This window comes from Chanodichthys erythropterus, chromosome 2 (genome assembly GCF_024489055.1).
Source record: "Chanodichthys erythropterus isolate Z2021 chromosome 2, ASM2448905v1, whole genome shotgun sequence".
NCBI lineage: Eukaryota > Metazoa > Chordata > Actinopteri > Cypriniformes > Xenocyprididae > Chanodichthys > Chanodichthys erythropterus.
Window position 1 is genome coordinate 2,818,481 of NC_090222.1, and position 17,499 is coordinate 2,835,979.

General features: G+C 37.2%; 2 protein-coding genes across 3 annotated transcripts in view; one reads left to right on the forward strand and one right to left on the reverse strand.

Moving 5' to 3' along the window:
* The window catches only part of atg5 (ATG5 autophagy related 5 homolog (S. cerevisiae)), a 33,305-nt gene extending 23,036 nt beyond the window's left edge, over positions 1 to 10,269 (reverse strand). The window contains exons 1-6 of the mRNA XM_067391570.1: positions 10,173 to 10,269; positions 8,227 to 8,380; positions 8,022 to 8,149; positions 4,230 to 4,308; positions 3,991 to 4,153; positions 1,083 to 1,177 (exon numbers count right to left, since the gene is read on the reverse strand). Coding sequence (XP_067247671.1) covers positions 1,083 to 1,177; positions 3,991 to 4,153; positions 4,230 to 4,308; positions 8,022 to 8,149; positions 8,227 to 8,334 — 573 coding nt within the window. The 5' untranslated portion in view covers positions 8,335 to 8,380; positions 10,173 to 10,269. The remainder of the gene's footprint in view (positions 1 to 1,082; positions 1,178 to 3,990; positions 4,154 to 4,229; positions 4,309 to 8,021; positions 8,150 to 8,226; positions 8,381 to 10,172) is intronic.
* A 673-nt stretch (positions 10,270 to 10,942) lies between these two features.
* med18 (mediator of RNA polymerase II transcription, subunit 18 homolog (yeast)) lies at positions 10,943 to 14,265 on the forward strand. 2 transcript variants are annotated; one of them, XM_067391588.1, is made up of 3 exons: positions 10,945 to 10,983; positions 11,065 to 11,237; positions 13,344 to 14,265. In XM_067391588.1, exons 2-3 carry the CDS (start codon positions 11,165 to 11,167, stop codon positions 13,895 to 13,897), a joined length of 627 nt encoding a protein of 208 aa, XP_067247689.1. In that variant the 5' UTR covers positions 10,945 to 10,983; positions 11,065 to 11,164; the 3' UTR covers positions 13,898 to 14,265. The 2 variants fall into 2 exon arrangements, with proteins under 2 accessions (XP_067247683.1, XP_067247689.1); XM_067391582.1 differs by having other exon boundaries at positions 10,943 to 11,237.
* The last annotated feature ends 3,234 nt before the right edge of the window (positions 14,266 to 17,499 follow it).

Here is a 17,499-nt window from a genome sequence, read left to right on the forward strand (position 1 = left end):
GGTGCTTTTCATTATGCCCAACAGTGTGTAGGTGGTTAGGCAAAAATCTGGTAATATGAATGAAGTGTGTGCCATTTCATGCAAAAGTTTGATTTTGATAATGCTCTGTGTAGTTTCGGTTGCAGTGCTTCATTTTGCAGGATATATGAGGTATTTTGCAGTTTGGGTGTGTGGTTTTGTGAATTGTGTTAAGTGTTTTGATAAAACCAGACTAGTTTGAAAAATTGTGTGTTAGCAATTGGAAAAAACTGTAATGTTGTGGGGTGTTCAGAAAAGTAATACATTTTGGTAAAAAAAATAAAATAAAAACATCTAAAAATGTGTAAGGCCAAATCATACCAGTTTTGTGGAATGACTCAAATACAGTCAAACCAAAAATTATTCAGACACTTTTTTTGATATGTTTTTACTACTGTGTGCAGGACACTAAAGATCATTTATGTAAGTGATAGCAGCAAAATAAAGTAAACCGTGAAATATTATACCCAAAAATTCTTCATACGGTGGAATACCAGTAAAACTGATAAACTGGAACCAAAAATTATTCAGACACTTTGACCTGACCATGTTTTGATTAAGTGTCATCTGACATTATTAAGATTATTTTTTTCTGACAGTTTAACTCCGAGATCTTGTCATATTTTATTACCATTTTTTGAAAATATAGTGAATAAACTGAATTAATGAAGGAAATGTTCAAGGTGTCTGAATACATTTTGGTTTGACAAATAAATATAGAAGTATATATATAATTTAAAATAAATAAATAAATAACTTATATACTTCGTGTGATTGGATTTTTTTACCTCACTAAAGTCATACCTTTGTTTAGTTTTTTGGCTGATTTTCAAATATCGTTTTGCTTCAAATCAAAGTTTTTAAAGATTCACCCAGTATCTGGTTGGTTCAGTTCATGACTTATAATGCTTCAACAGAGACTTTTTATAAAAAAAAAAAAAAACATTGGAGAAATTGATGGAAAAAATGCTTACGCCACGGAAAAAAAACACATTATGCCGTTTACTAAGAGCTCAGTGCATGCTGCAGCAATGACTGTATAAAAGAAATAAATGAACAAATACCTGATATATCCTAAAGGGAATATAGCGGAAGCCGCCCTCTTCACTCGGATACTCCATGAGTTTCCGATTCATGGCCCAGAACTGGTCGAATTTATCTGATAAAAGAAAGAAATCGCTTTAATCAGTGACAGTTTCATGTGGACTTTCTGTAAGTCACGCAGTAGTGTTGGACTTTCTAACACAAAAGGAGATGGCTGGAATAATGTATCTCAGTCACCATTCATCTTCACTGTGTGGAACAGAGACTGAGACTGACAGTCCCTAACATCTGCCTAACATCTCTCCTGTGCTCAGTGGAAGAAAGAAAGCCATTTAGGCTAACAAAATGAGAATTTTAATTGCTGGCTGAACTTTTCATGATGAAATGATGAAGAAGAAAAACAAAAGAGAGATGAGAGTTGTGAGCAAACCCGTGTGTGTGTGTGTGTGTGTGTTCAGTCACGCTGGCTGCGTTCTCACATGTGCAGTTTAAAATCAACATCCGCTTAGAAATTGTTACTTTCTCTTCTCACACACACACACACACACACACACACACACTCTCTCTCTCTCTCTCTCTCTCTCTCTCTCTCTCTCATTAGCGCAGAAGACAGCTGTGTGTTATCATCAAACCATCGATGCTTCTGAAACTCACACCTCTTTCAGTTTATCAGCAGAGCTTCACATTTTCACCTTTAAATTAACTACTGAAACCACTGGCTTGAACAAACACACTAGCTCTGCCATATACTCAAACAGAAGAACGTAGACACTTATAGTGTTATGTTTAAAGCTAAAGGCTGGAATACACTATACCATACGACTTTAAAAATCTGAACAGATCTTGATTGAATATGCATATGCTGTGTCCCAAGAGTAGACAAACTTTAGGACAAAACTGTCATAATTGTGGATGCTCTGTCGCATAGTTACATGCAACCTGTTAAACTGGCCTGTCAATCATCTCGTCACAGTTTACATCCTCCACATTTCATCTCATTTCCTACTATACTGGAGAGAAAAGAAGCGGCACACTGATCTGCAGTCGTGGGTCTTTCATGCGGATACTCTCCTCATGTGTTTGCACAATGATGCATTTAAAAGTTAATGGCCAAACGGATCTTTATAAAAGTTCACAATGCTGATGAAATATAATGATGATCATATTTAATAAATCAGGTTAGATACTGGTTATTAATCACTCAAACCCCTTTATCTAAACCGCTCTACTTAAGGGTTAGTTCACCCAAAAAAGAAAAATCTGTCATTAATTACTCTCCCTCATGTCGTTCCACACCCATAAGACCTTCATTCATCTTCAGAACACAAATTAAGATATTTTAGTTGAAATCCGATGGCTCAATTAGGCCTGAGCAATGACATTTCCTCTCTCAAGATCCATTAATGTACTAAAAACATATTTAAATCAGTTCATGTGAGTACAGTGGTTCAATATTAATATTATAAAGCCACGAGAATATTTTTGGTGCTTTGGAGCTTTAATAATCAGTGTCAAGTCAAGTCACCTTTATTTCTATAGCGCTTTTTACAATGCAGATTGTGTCAAAGCAGCTTTACATTGATAATTGGTATATAATTTTTCCTTTTAAAGAATAGTGTCAATGCAAGCAGATCAAAAGCACTGTTGAATAAATGTCAAGGATACTGTTGAATATCAAATGTCAAGTCAAATTAAATTAAATTAGGGCTGCACGATTAATCGCATTTTATCACAATATCTGCTTCTCTCGATTGATTTTAAATAATCGTCACGATATTGGCCCGCTCCATGAAAATGAACATAATTTGGAAATATTGGAAGTAATATTAGGAATTTCGCTGGTTTATCTTTTTAAATTCCTAAAGGTTTTACCAGTTTTCATAATGTTGATGAGCTAGAAATGATTTTTCTTTGCTTTACGAATTTGCCGGGCAATTTGAATCTGGTTTGTCTTATTGCAAACGAATTGTGTTGCTTTAAAATCTAATGTGAATACATATTACAAAGCGCTCACCAAAACCATGTTTTGTATTGATTTACCATCTAACGAAGTTATCATAGTTGGTTAAATTTAAGTCTTTGTGCCACCTACAGGCCTTTTGGGTGAAGTGTAGGTTTGTAAAGAACTTGCAAAATAGCCATAGTTACATTACTCTTTTGATAGAATAGTGTATTGAATCATGAATCGGAGCGCATGTCAAACTCCCAAACTGCTGAAATCATGTGACTTTGGCGCTCCGAATCATGATTTGATACGCCGATTCATAATGCTCCAAAAATATTCTTGTGGCTTTATAATATTAATATTGAACCACATATTGAACTGATTTAAATATGTTTTTAGTACCTTTATGGATCTTGAGAGAGGAAATGTCATTGCTCCCTATGGAGGCCTCACTGAGCCATGGGACATTTTCAACAAAAATATCTTAATTTGTGTTCTGAAGATGAACGAAGGTCTTACGGGTGTGGAACGACATGAGGGTGAGTAATTAATGACATTATTTTCATTTTTGGGTGAACCAACCCTTTAACCATCAGTCTCGCACATCCACCATATTTGTAGTTTTTTAACACTTTTTATTGGTGTTTGTAGTTCTAATCAAATCCTCGTCCAACACAATGTTGGTTGTGTGCAATATTAGCCATTATGTGTTCACAGATCCACATTTCGGATTCTAACCGGACCTTCCTAAGACTATCTTTGAAATACTCATTTCAACATACTACGATTTTGGGCACACATTCTAATATCGAGAATACTATTTAGGACAGGCAGTATGTGAATCGGAGTCTGTGCTCATCACACAATACATGACTTTCTGTCAACTCTCCAGACTGCCTACAACTTTCTGCAACTATTGTCGAAAAATACTGGACAAAGATGTGTAGTGTGTTCAGAGTGCAGGTAAAACAGGAGGTTCTTACCGTTCTGCAGACCCATCCACAGCTGTTTATGGTCTTTTTTCTGCATGTCGTTGATGACTTGGCTTTTGTGTTTGAGCGCATCGGCCTCTTTAATGCACGACATGAAATGTGCTTCTATCACAGAGTTCGACGGGCAGTGAAGCAAGTCTTGTTCTGGGAAGTTCTACAAGACAAAGTACATTACAACTGTGGCATATCATTAATAACAGCGTGGAGAAGGAGCGAAGCAGTCTACACACCTTAAAGTGCACTGAGACGTTCCAGGGCAGAGCCGTGTTTGAAGCGTGGAGGTCAAACAACACGCCAATGGGATAGTGCCTTAAAACAATGAAAATGACACATTTATCATCCATGAAGTAAAGACGGGGCATCAGCAAAATGAGTTACTCATCAGACAGTCTCAGTCCTTGAGCAGCAGAGAGCTCGTGTTGTACTGCCACCTTGTGGTTTAAGAGAAAAGTACACCAATTACTTAGACCATGACACTAGAGCTGTTGAACTCCTACTACTTTTCTTCAATGGATACGAAGCTGCCAGGATTTGAGAGTATAAAAATATTATAAAAACCAATAAATCAGATCCAACTACAGGTGCGGGAAGTTATTTTTTTTGAATGCCACATACTAAACGTCATGCACCAGCTGAGAAAGAGATCCGTCCCGTAAACAGCAAGAATGAGTCTCTGAAATCTACACATTTCTGTGGTGTGCTGGCATGTGTTCAGAAAGCTCTGCTGTAGGTTAGCCAAACTGTTTGCAGCACCTTTAATAGAAGCGCATGAACATCAACTATATTGAACGTAGCATACCATTTTTCTGCACTTTAATAACACTTTAAAGTCTACTGTATGATATCGTTTACTTTCTAAATGATCAAAACTTTGGTGATAAACCTGTAGCACTCAATCTCCTCCCCTCCTTCTGCCGTCGGATTGATCGTTTTTATCAAGTAAAGCCTTTGAGCGTAATTGTAAAAACGTCTACCTTCATGGTCTTTACTGATTTTTTTATCAAGTAAACGTAAGAATAACTTTGATATTAGTAATATTTCAAGATGAACACTTACTGGACTGAAGCAGCTTTACTTGATTATCATAATCTTTTTTTAGAAAAATCATGAGTACCAAATATGATCATCAGGTTTATTTGTTCATCTTCAGTCATCATTGTATTATATTGCATTATATGTTTTAAAACTACAGAGCTTTGATCATAAAACTAAGCATTTAAATATCATCATCTTTCTAAGACATTATTGGTAGATATTGATATTTATATGCATTTTATGTCAGTATCTGCTATACAGTTATAAAGATCTCATTGATTTACATTACAAGCATCAGAATCTTATGTTTTGTCCATATAAATATCAGCACCAGATTGCATATGTTGCTCATTTCGGGCCTTTGAATAACATTGAGCTGTTTTTGTTTCTTCTTTAAAGGATTAGTTCACTTTCAAATTAAATTTTCCTGATAATTTACTCACCCCCATGTCATCCAAGATGTTCATGTCTTTCTTTCTTCAGTCGAAAAGAAATGAAGGTTTTTGATTAGACTTGTGCTGATATTCCGTAATGCGATAAATCGCGATAATAAGTATATGCACGATGTTGTAATCGTGGGCACATCAGAATACCGTAAATAATAATTTATTACCAATTATTATTTTTTTATAATGCAGTAAAGAATACTTTACCCATCAATCAGATGTAAACAATCCCAAAATGCACGAGAAGCATATGGCGGAACGAGTGAAGGAGACGAGCTGAATGAAAGTGCGCGTTCACTCTCTGACAGCAGAGGGCGCTGATGGAACAGCAGAGTGCAGCGGTTACCACGGAAACCGTGCAAACAAAGTAACTGCGCTAGTGAAGTTTTTAAAATGCTTCAAACAGCCATTCATTTTTTTGTAATCTCAGTGTTGTTCATCACAGCACCAAATACTGAATACTTAAAAAAAGACTTAAAAGGATATTTATTTTCAAACCTAAACATTTTTATATTTTAATCTGGACTACAACATGCCCTAATGATTAGAAATGTTCTGATTATTTGTTATTGTTCAGTAAAACTTTGAAAATATACAGCTTCATTAGTTAACATGTTAATTCATTATCACTAAACTGACAATAAAAATACTGTTAATTTCTTAGTTACTATTTAATAACATTACTAAAATCAAAATAACTTATTTAATGGACCTGAGATAAAACTAACAATGATCAGTTGTGTTTCTGAACTAACATTAACAAAAAAATAACACTTTCTGTAACAAATGTAGCTATTGCTCAATCTTAGTTAATGCTTAAATAGAGTAAAGTGTTATCTGTTGTTCTTTATAGCCTAATTCCTTTGCATTTTAATCTGTTTGAAAATTTCAGTCAGATTTGTTTTTGTTTTATTACAAAAAGAGTTCTTAAACCTGTTAAACTATGACAAAAATGGTTTTGCAACTTATTTAAATATCGTGATAATACCGTATGCCGTGATAAAAGCTTCATCAATTAATCGCAACATGAAAATTTGATACCGTCACATGCCTATTTTTGATTAAAACATTCCAGGATTTTTCTCCATATAGTGGACTTCAATGGAGCCCAAATGGTTGAAGGTCAAAATTACAGTATACAGTGATCCCAGACAAGGAATAAGAGTCTTATCTAGAGAAACCATCACTCATTTTCTAAAAAAATAAATAGTTATATAAGTTTTAATCATAAATGCTCATCTTGAACTAGCTCTTCTTCTCTATTAGAATTCCAGCAGTGTAGACGCTGCTAAGTGTATTACTGCCCTCCCCAGGTCAAAGTTTGAACTAAACTGTCATATACAATATGCTAGTGCAAGTATATAACAATTAGTTCAAACTTTGACCTGGGGAGGGCAGTAATACACTTAGCAGTGTCTACACTGCTGGAATTCTAATAGAGAAGAAGAAGAAGAAGAAGAAGAAGAGAGCTAGTTCAAGATGAGCATTTATGGTTAAAACATATATAATTTTTTATTTATTTTTTTAGAAAATGAGTGATGGTTTCTCTAGATAAGACACTTATTCCTCGTCTGGTATCGTTTAAAGCTCTTTGAAGCTGCACTGAAACTGTAATTTTGACCTTCAACCGTTTGGAGACCATTGAAGTCCACTATAAGGAGAATAATCCTGGAATGTTTTCCTCAAAAACCTTAATTTCTTTTCGACTGAAGAAAGAAAGACATCAACATCTTGGATGACATGGGGGTAAGGAAATTATCAGGAAATTTTAATTTGAAAGTGAACTAATCCTTTAAGCTCTACATTTTGTGTAGCTTTTAATACAGTAGTGCAAAATAAAATAAACTTATGAAATATGCATTTTTTTAACATTTCAGTTGCATTTTAGTTAGGGATGCATCGACAGTACCAGTTTGCCCAGAACTAGTCATATACCGATACTTTCATTTTGGTACTCGCCAAAACCGATACCTGTATTTCCACCACAATTATAATCATTTTTAAATATATTGGGTAGAGAAACCAAAAGAATATGAATACCAAACTCAGTCAGAGTGTTCAGAGAGTGAAAATATATCTGTGCTAAACTTATATTTGGCCTCTAAAACACACACATTTGCGAGAAAAAAAAAAATCTAAGAATGTATTAGCTGATGGTTAATGATAGACATTATTTACTCACATTGCAGAGGATTGTGACATATAACACCCCTTAGAGCTATCGAGGAACTTCAGTTCTTTGTGTATGGTCGAAAGTAAATTAACTTACACACTGTTCAAATGTTATATGCCCTTAATGTTGTGGCAATTCCCCCTCTGGTATCAAAATGGTATTGAATATCATAATTTTTAAGGTATTGTTTCAAAGATATAAATTCTAGTATCATGACAACACTAGAGAAAAAACATTCAGCCTAAATTGTTCCAGTGCCTCAACTAGTAGAGTATCTTCGGATAAAAGCATCCGCACAATTCATGAATGTGAAGAGGAAAGCCGAGGATAGTTTCGAGGTTTGGCGACGCAGCGTCAACTCAACGTACCACTTGAGAGGCGTTCCCTCATATTCGAACCACATCTCCTCCACGTCTTCGGCCTTCATGACTTTGAGGAAATGCTTCTTGACTTTATCAGTGACCAGCGTCAGGTAACTGACCCGTGGGAGGAGCAGCTGAGGGAAACAACACAGGTCAGGTGACACGACCCGACACGACCACATCAGAACCAAAGCGTGTCAACTGAACTTACGTAGTAGGGCTCAGCCTCTCTCTCCGTGGTTTCCTCTGGAGAGAGAGTGAAGCAGGCCGGGATCCTTCCGAACCAAACATCTCGGAGAACATCCTTGTCATCTGCCATGATCCTCTTCCTCCAGGTGGAACATACAAGGGCTTCAGTTTCTGAGCTGCTCAAAAAGTGAATCAACATCAACACATCAAGCAGACCGGGCAGTAACTTCAGTGATCTGAAGTAAGTATTCAAATACGTAATGTAGGTATGGATGTGTCTTTATAGGTCATTTTTCCTTGCTATCGGCACCTTAAAGGGTTAGTTCACCCAAAAATGAAAATAATGTCATTAATTACTCACCCTCATGCTGCTTGTGTGTCGAATCAGCAGTTCGGAGCACCAAAGTCACGTGATTTCATCAGTTTGACATGTGATCCGAATCATGATTTGACACAAAAGATTCATAACGCTCCGAAGCTTCATGAAGCAGTGTTTTGAAATCGGCCATCACTAAATAAGTCGTTATTTTTTTTTTTTGGCACACCAAAAATATTCTCGTGGCTTTATAATATTAATATTGAACCACTGTACTCACATGAACTGATTTAAATATGTTTTTAGTACATTAATGGATCTTGAGAGAGGAAATGTCATTGCTCAGGCCTCATTGAGCCATCATTTCATCAAAAATATCTTAAATTGTGTTCTGAAGATGAACGAAGGTCTTACGGGTGTGGAACGACATGAGGGAGAGTAATTAATGACAGAATTTTCATTTCTGGATGAACTAACCCAAAGGGACTTTAACCCTTGGTTGTCTTACAAAAACTTTGAACAATATTTGAAAATACATTAAAATTTAAAAGGAATTATTTCTCTTCAGGTTTAAACATCCAACACTACTTATATACCATTAATTGTTACAGAATGCCAACTGAAAACAAGTAAATACTGTATATACTTTTCTGACAATATTTTACTTAAACTGACAATAAAGCCAATTACTTAATTTTGTGAACAACATATTGTCAATAATATCTTTCTAGATAATTGTCTCCGGTTGAGAGCAATACATCAAACCACACCTTATATACACACTTCCCTCCAAAAGTGTGGAAACGCTCTAGAAAAGTGGGGTTTTGGACAATATTGGCATGAATCCTTGTTAATTTGTGATAATTTTGCACTGATAAGGGACAACACAAACTACAAAAACAGATTTTATTACATAAACAGTTTATACATAGAAAAAACTTCCTCAAAATATCCAGCATTAGCAGCTATCTGACCTAAACTGGGTTCTGATTGGTTCAATGTATTCTAAACTTAATTGGCAATCAATTGTTGAAGCTATTAAGGTGTGCTGATCCAAAAATCTTTTACAAACCTGGGCCAAGTTTAAATCAGTAACCAGCATTACAGCTGGCAAAGGGGCATGTCTGACTTTCACATGTGTATATTGCCATTATTATGTAATCAAAATGAAAATTATTATTGCTGGTCTTCAATGATAATGTCAAGTGACTCTAATGTATTTGCACCAAAAAATGATAAGAATTTATGCTGATATCGTCCAAAACCACACTTTGCCAGGGGTGTTTCCAAACTTTTGGAGGGTAGTGTATATATAAACCTCTTTCAAAGAAATTAGAATAGAGGAAATCCAAATATAAACATCAGCTCTTCTAACATAGCTGTGCTAACATTGGCTACTGTAAGCATTTTACACTTCATGACAAACTGAAGAGTACTGAAAAACTTTAAAATGACAAAATTTAAAACGATGAAGTATAATGTAGTATTTGTGACAGTTATCGGCCTGTTCTGGAGCTGTAAGTGTGATAGCGAGAGTAAATAAAGCAGCACTGACAGCACACGGACACACACCTTCGAGACCAAAACCGCTTCGGCTTTAGAAACTACTGCGTACAGACATAAATAACAGCGAAAACAGAATAATAAAGTACCTTCATTAGATGTGGACAGGAAGCATTAGAGTTGAGCTCATTTCGACACACAGCTATGCTATGCTTCCCTAAGATGGCACGGCCTTCAAAATAAGAGTCTCCACACGGTAAAGTGTTTTCACAATAACGCGTTTTTCACAATAAAAGTCTCTGTCATTTGATCAGAGTGTTCATCATACTGCTGCTTCTATCTATTCACTTCCACAGTGCTTCATACAGTAATTTAAATATTTAATATGGATGATTGTTTCTGATTGGTTGACAGACATTATCCAATTTATCCTATTTTGCCAAGGACAAAGTAGGTAAATAAAACGAAGCGGAAACTTCTTAAACTGGTCATTTTATTTGTGCAATGGAGGCGTGATTTTATTTGGATATAAAGTCCAATAAAACACATGCAACACAACTTGGTCCCTTATAATTAACATAAATTAACTGCAGTTAATGAGGACCATAATCTAAACAAGTCAGAAAGAGATATCTAATTAAAACTTTCCACTCAAAGTGACAAAAAGAGAGAGTTTTTCTTTTTTAGAATATAATATTGACAACGTGATGTTGAGCTGAAGTCATGTGACCAAAAGTATTGGCAGTATCAATATTTATATAATCCATTGCTTATTTTGCAAAAAAAATAGACGCTGTAACATATGATGTGTTATGCTGTTATAAATTATATTACTACGATAAAGAGATCATTCAGTCCTGCAGGTGGCGCTAAATGACCGGAAGAACCGCCACGCACGCGCAGTACTTTCTATCGACACTGCGCGTGCGCACTTTGCACATGGAGGCTGACGAATGAGTGGTAGCTGTTTTCTGCAGATTTTATCTTCCGATAGTACTTTAGACAAACATATCAGCTGATTTGTTTTCTGCTCTTTAACAGCAAGTGAAATATATGATATTTTGCACGTATGGTGTAGTCTGCGGAGTTGTGTCGTCTCCACGGGTCAGGTGTTGTTGTTGTTGTTGATCTGCGGTCAGTGATGGAGGCTCCTCCGGTCACTGTGATGCCCGTCACGGGCGGAACCATCAACATGATGGAGTATCTTCTGCAAGGTACACGCCATCAGTTAATCAGCAGATCCTCGCTGTATTTATATACGCATATTAATGGACTTTTAGCCATCTGTTTTTAATCTTACTTAACATACAGTTTTCCTTTAACTTAAACTTTTTTGGTGGCACTTTAACAATGAATTTATTAATCTTAGTCAATACAATAGTGATAAATTACTAAAATCAGAATATTTTTATCAGATGTGAGTTGACATGAACTAACAATGAACAGCTGTATCCTTATTAACAATGATTAATACATTTTTAACTAATGTATTGCTCATTGTCTGTTAGTTAATGCATCAACTAACCTTAAAGGTGCAGTAAGCAATTTCTGAGAGAAATTATTGATATTTGAAATTGCCAAAATAAACACACCCCTCTCTCTAGCTCCGCCCCCAAATTCACAAACAAGCTATGCAACACAGGCACCTCCCTCCTAATGAGTGGACACACCCCTTACTGCTGATTGGCTGAGGTGTGTTTTGACGCTCAGTCTGATCAGTCTTCTCAGAAATTGCGTACTGCAGCTTTAACCCTTAAATGCATGACTGTTTCGCCAATCATCCTTACACATTCAGGTCTTTATCGACCCGGATCTATTTCTAACACAGAAGGATCTCTACCTGTCGCGATAATATAAAACTCCTCTTATATTAGAGTAACAATTACAGAAGAATAAAATAAATTACATTTTGTTACCTTTTGGAGCTTGAAATGTTTTATGCCATCATCACTGTCCTCATCAGAGCTCATTTCCCAGTAAATTCAGCTAATAATGGGCTAGTTTTATGTTTGAGGTCACGAATATGAGCACATTCGCGATCTCAAACGTATTCTCAAAACTATATAATTTTCAACATCTTCAAAATCAATATTTTGATCGTTAACAGCTTCACCAGATTCATCCTGTAACAGTTAGGGCCGTTTCATAGTCAACGCATCTGTACGCATACGCGTCCCCGAGGCTACGCATCGTTACGCTTCGGCCGCCATTATGCGTCGGTGCGTAGCCAAATGTGTCTTCCTAGTTTTTGATACGCGACGCGTCGATGCACGCAATACTATGCGTTGTCGGTGGGGGCGACATTGCAAGTATTGTACATTAATTCAAGTATATCGTGTTTACAGAAGAAGAAGGTTTGAATACAATGGCGGGCGAAGAGGAAAAATTATGCGAACTTGTATTCATCCTAAAATACTGGAAATGTCTCTCCTTGTCCAGGCTTCGCATGGGAAGCACCAGAGACACAAACTCCCCATCCTGATCTCTTTTTTGATTTAAAGGGCGAACATACCACTGTCTATCTCTGCGTTGCCTTTGTTGCCGCCGATGTAAAATCAGCTACAGAAAACACTCCTCTTCATTGCCATTTTGATCTGAATATCACCCGACTCTACTACCCCCTGTTGCGTGAGCGGTGTATTGCATACACGCATCGCCCGTGACGCTTGCGTCCACTGTTTAGACTATGAAAGGGAGCGCGTCGCTCGCGTTGCTTGCTCGCGTTGACTATGTAACGGCCCTTACAGTCATATTTGATTGTGTTCAGTACTTGCTCTGCAGTAAATCGCTGAGCCATTTCATGTTTTTCTTATTATTTCGTATTATTTCTGTCTGAATGAGTCGTCACTTCAGCATTGTGTATCAGACATTGCCACCTTGTGGAATAAAGGTGAATTGCACTTATTCCATCATCGAAGATTAAATTATTGTTGTGCAGAAAAAATATACGTACACTCATACACACCTCGGGTCGTTAGCGACCCTATACAATTTTTACAAAAAATGAATGCAAAAATAAGCATTCTTTTATAATTTTCTGTTTTTTTTTTCCTTGTTATTCTTATAATGAATTGATTGAGGAATACCAAGAAGGTTGATGTCTAACTTTAAAAAATGAACGAGGAGGAGGGTAGTGAATGACGTCCCAGGTCACTAAAGACCCGAGGTATGCATTTAAGGGTTAAAGGATTAGTCCACTTTCAAATAGATTTTTCATGATAATTTAATTCCATGTCATCCAAGAGGTCTTTCTTTCTTCAGTTGAACAATGAACACATTGTCACTGATGATAAACGTGAAGCTTGTTTTGTTCGGCACAGGCAGCGTGTTGGATCAGTCCCTGGAGAGTCTCCTGCATCGACTGCGAGGTCTGTGTGATAACATGGAGCCGGAGAGCTTTGCTGATCACGAGCTGGTGTATCTGCTGAAGGGCCAGCAGGGCAACCCGTTCCTCCTGCGCGCGCGCCGCTCGCTGCTTCACCCCACCGCCCCCTGGCACCTGCGTTACCTCGGCCAGCCTGAGGTGGGCGACAAGAGCCGGCATGCCCTGGTGCGCAACTGCGTGGACGTGGCCGCCTCGCACAGCTTACCGGAGTTCCTCAATGAGATGGGCTTCCGCATGGACCACGAGTTCGTGGCAAAGGGCCAGGTGTTCCGGAAGGGCATGATGAAGGTGGTGGTGAGCAAACTGTCACGCGTCCTGGTTCCGGGAAACACGGAGAACACGGAGCCGCTGTCTCTGTCGTATCTGGTGGAGCTGAGCGTTCTGGCTCCGGCGGGACAGGACACGGTGTCTGAGGACATGAGGAGCTTCGCTGAGCAGCTGAAGCCTCTGGTGCACCTGGAGAAGATCGACCCCAAACGCCTCATGTAGCGCTGACTGTCACCTGCCACTTAATTTCCCTTTGTGATATTTTGATGAACTGAACGATAAAAACTGTTTAAAGTTTTGTGTCAATTCTCAGATGAAATTTCTTAGACAAATCATTTTAAACAAGAAATATGCCACTCTTTCTTGAGAAAAAGTAATTCTGTGAAAGCATTTGTAAATTCATTCTTGCATAAAATGTTGCTTTGATATGAGTGTGACATTATGATTTCTCCATCTTCATCCTTCTTTAGTGTTGCTGTTTGAGCATGAAAAAGATTTGTAAAGTTCATATATTCTCTATATCAGTGTCAGTGTTTCTGAACTCCCTCCATTGAGTTTTCTTCACAATACTCCTCATTTAAATAAATCATACGCAGAATACATGGGCGGGGCCTTGTTGAGTTAGTACCAAAAAAAAAACCTTTATTCAACAATCTCTTCCCTGTCATTATCTAATGCAGATGACACAGTGAAGCTTCTGTGTTTACATCCAAATGCCGACTCAGCATTGGCCAAAGCTGATCATGTGATCAGCACGACACATGCGTTTGATGCTGATGCAGGAGCCGGCCAATAATGAGTCGGTGTTCTGACGATGAACCTGGAAGTGCTGGACGTAAACAACGTATGAGAATGACACAGAAGAGAAGAGATTGTTGAATAAAGTGGTTATTTTTGTTTTGTTTTTGCGCACAGAAAGTATTCTCGTCTCTTCATAACATTAAGGTTGAACCACTGCAGTCACATGACTGTTTTAACGATGTCTTTAGTACCTTTCTGGACCTTGAAAGTGTTGATCATATTGCTGTCTATGGACGAGTCATATACCTCTCGGATTTCATCAAAAATAACTTAATTTGTGTTCTGAAGATGAACAAAGGTCTTACGGGTGTGGAACAACATGAGGGTGAGTAATTAATGACAGAAATTTCATTTTTGGGTGAACTAACCCTTTAAATTTTAAAAATGTAATCTATAAATCTATAGGTTTTAACATGCAACTCAGTAATTACTACTGAGCAACTTCAGTTTTGTATCATTATGTTTATGCCCACTAAAAATAGTTGTGCCAGTCGATTTCCTGAAGAATAGCTTGCATCATCATCATCAATTAAATGTTTTTCCAACACTGTTAAAAGTCTGTGCAGTGACAAATCAGTCTCCAAAACAATGATCAAAATCTCAAAAATGTCATATTACTCTCCAATTTCTTCTCTGTCTCAATCACCCATCAAACACAGTCTTTTATAACCAGAAGATCAACAATCCTTCACTGGATAGTGTTTTTAATGTTCTTTGTCTGCTCACTCATGAGCTTTTCAAAGCAGCCAAATACCAGCAGAGCTCAGACTAACTAAAGAATAATACAGATCTGTCATGAAATAAACTCAAATCAAGCATAAGCATCCAGGGAGTATTTCTGCTCTGTAATTAACCTAGATTCACACTGCCTGCCCTCAGGAATGAACACACACACTCATAAACACACAATAGCTGTAGTAGGTGATGTGTTAGAGGTCTATAAGCAGAACGCCCAGTGCACGCCCTGGTCTCTGTGTTGAGCATGATAACATCACGAGTGTGAGATCACAGTTATTGTGGGAGTCTTGTGTAATGTGTGTGTGGTTGTGTTGGGTGGAGACAGAAAAATCTTGTGGATGTTTTGTGGATTTGTATTGTGGTGAATTATATCACTCTTGGAATGTCTAGTTGTGTTTCTATCCTTTAATTCTGTCCTCTGCATGTCTGATCTGTGAGGTTAAACAGGCTGGTCTCTGTTCCTCAGCAAACAGTGTTTGGAATCAACACAACTGTTGTACAAGGAAGAAAACTGCTTCACATTTCTGCACAATGGACACATTTGTTGATGGTAATAATGATTGTGTCCTTGATCACCTCAAACACCACGAGAGAAATAGTCTAATTCATTTCAGTTTATCTGGTGAAAATAAACACATTTTTGATAGATAAGCTCATGAGTTTAGCTCTGATTCTTTAAAGATGGTTCAAGGCTACATATTCATTTAGCAGATGCTTTTATCCAGAGTGATGGCAATTATTACACACTAAATTCCCTTAAAAGGACACAATGGTGCCATGGATATAACCACTATACCACCAACAAAACAAAACCCTCAGTCCCAAATGAAACAGTTACCAATATAACAAATCAAACATTGTTGTGAAAGGGCTGTGGAAGCTTTCGTCTGTCATTAGGGCTTGGGTTGTAATTAGACTGGATTTGGGCATCTGAATCTCGGATCAGTGTCTGCGGATTCAGTGACACTCTGAAATGATTAAAGAAAGAGGAAATCATCTGGAGAAAATATAACATTTAACCTAATACCAGTGAATAGAATTGCAAAAAACAGATCTGAATCTGATAAGGCATATTTCACAAATATGGTAACATTTCAGTGTCCTTTTTTTCAAGCATTACAATTTTTACTAGGACACATTTCTCAATATTCACTCAAAATGCACTAAAACACTTCATTCATGTCTCAAATCAACTTATTCTTCCAGAACACTAGCAAAGCTTTCACACAACAAACACACTTACACTAACAACAGGAGCATTATTCAATGTTTTCTTTTGTAAAGTTTCTTTGTAAAACAAGAATGATACTCTATATTGTTTGTAAAATTCACTGAAGTTTGTTACATAGATAACATGATAGATAGATAGATAGATAGATAGATAGATAGATAGATAGATAGATCTCTGTTTTTTTATATTTGATTTAGAAAAAAACAAATAAAAAAGTATTTTTTGTTAAAGTGGACCTAAAGTCTCTGTGAAGTTTCAGCTCAAAATCCCCCACAGCTCATTCATAATATCTTGTTAAATTTGCCCCTATTTGGGTGTGAGCAAAAACACGCCGTTTTTGTGTGTGTCTCTTTATATGCAAATGAGCTGCTGCTCCCGCCCCCTTTCCAGAAGAGGGCGGAGCTTTAACAGCTCAACAACAACAAAGGTGGAGAATCTCACGCAGCCAAAATGAGGATTGTCAGTAACGGTGTTCAGCCTTACATTGTTCAAACCGGAGTCGACACTGATGGAGAGACTCAGGAAGAAGTTACAACTTTTAGACGTTTCTGAATGGTTAGTGGATAAATTGATGTAGTTGCTGTGGAGTTGATTCAACTCATCCACTAGCATGTGCCGTCATGTTCATCTTTTGTGTTGAATTGACCCTCGTTTGTGAAGCAGTCCGGCGTAAAATGACGGTAACAACAACACTCGACTACAACAACTCTTCCTCTTCTCTAAAGCAGCCCAACATGGCCCCGCCTCCTTTGTGGTGTGTTCTCGGGGGCGGGATTTATGTAAATTTTAGGGTTAGTTAGTGATGTCACCAACCCAGGAAGAAGCTTGTTGTAGTTCCTACCAGCCATTTGTTGCAGTCCTTAAAAAGCGATTTCCGTAACTTCACAGATGTTGTTTATGCTCAAACAGCAACATTACACACTAACTAAAGTTAAAGAAGTCAATTCATAATCAAGGACTCATTTAAGTTTCAGGCCTTACTTGGTACTGTATTTATGAAAAGTGCCATTATACAAAACAGCAGAATATAACAGAGTTTAGATTGTAAATAAAT

Bases quoted from the DNA above. Each gene is read 5' to 3' on its own strand.
- med18 (XM_067391582.1), top strand. From the start codon at position 11,165: ATGGAGGCTCCTCCGGTCACTGTGATGCCCGTCACGGGCGGAACCATC. The intron at 11,238-13,343 runs GTACACGCCATC...TGTTCGGCACAG, and splicing joins GATGGAGTATCTTCTGCAAG to GCAGCGTGTTGGATCAGTCC.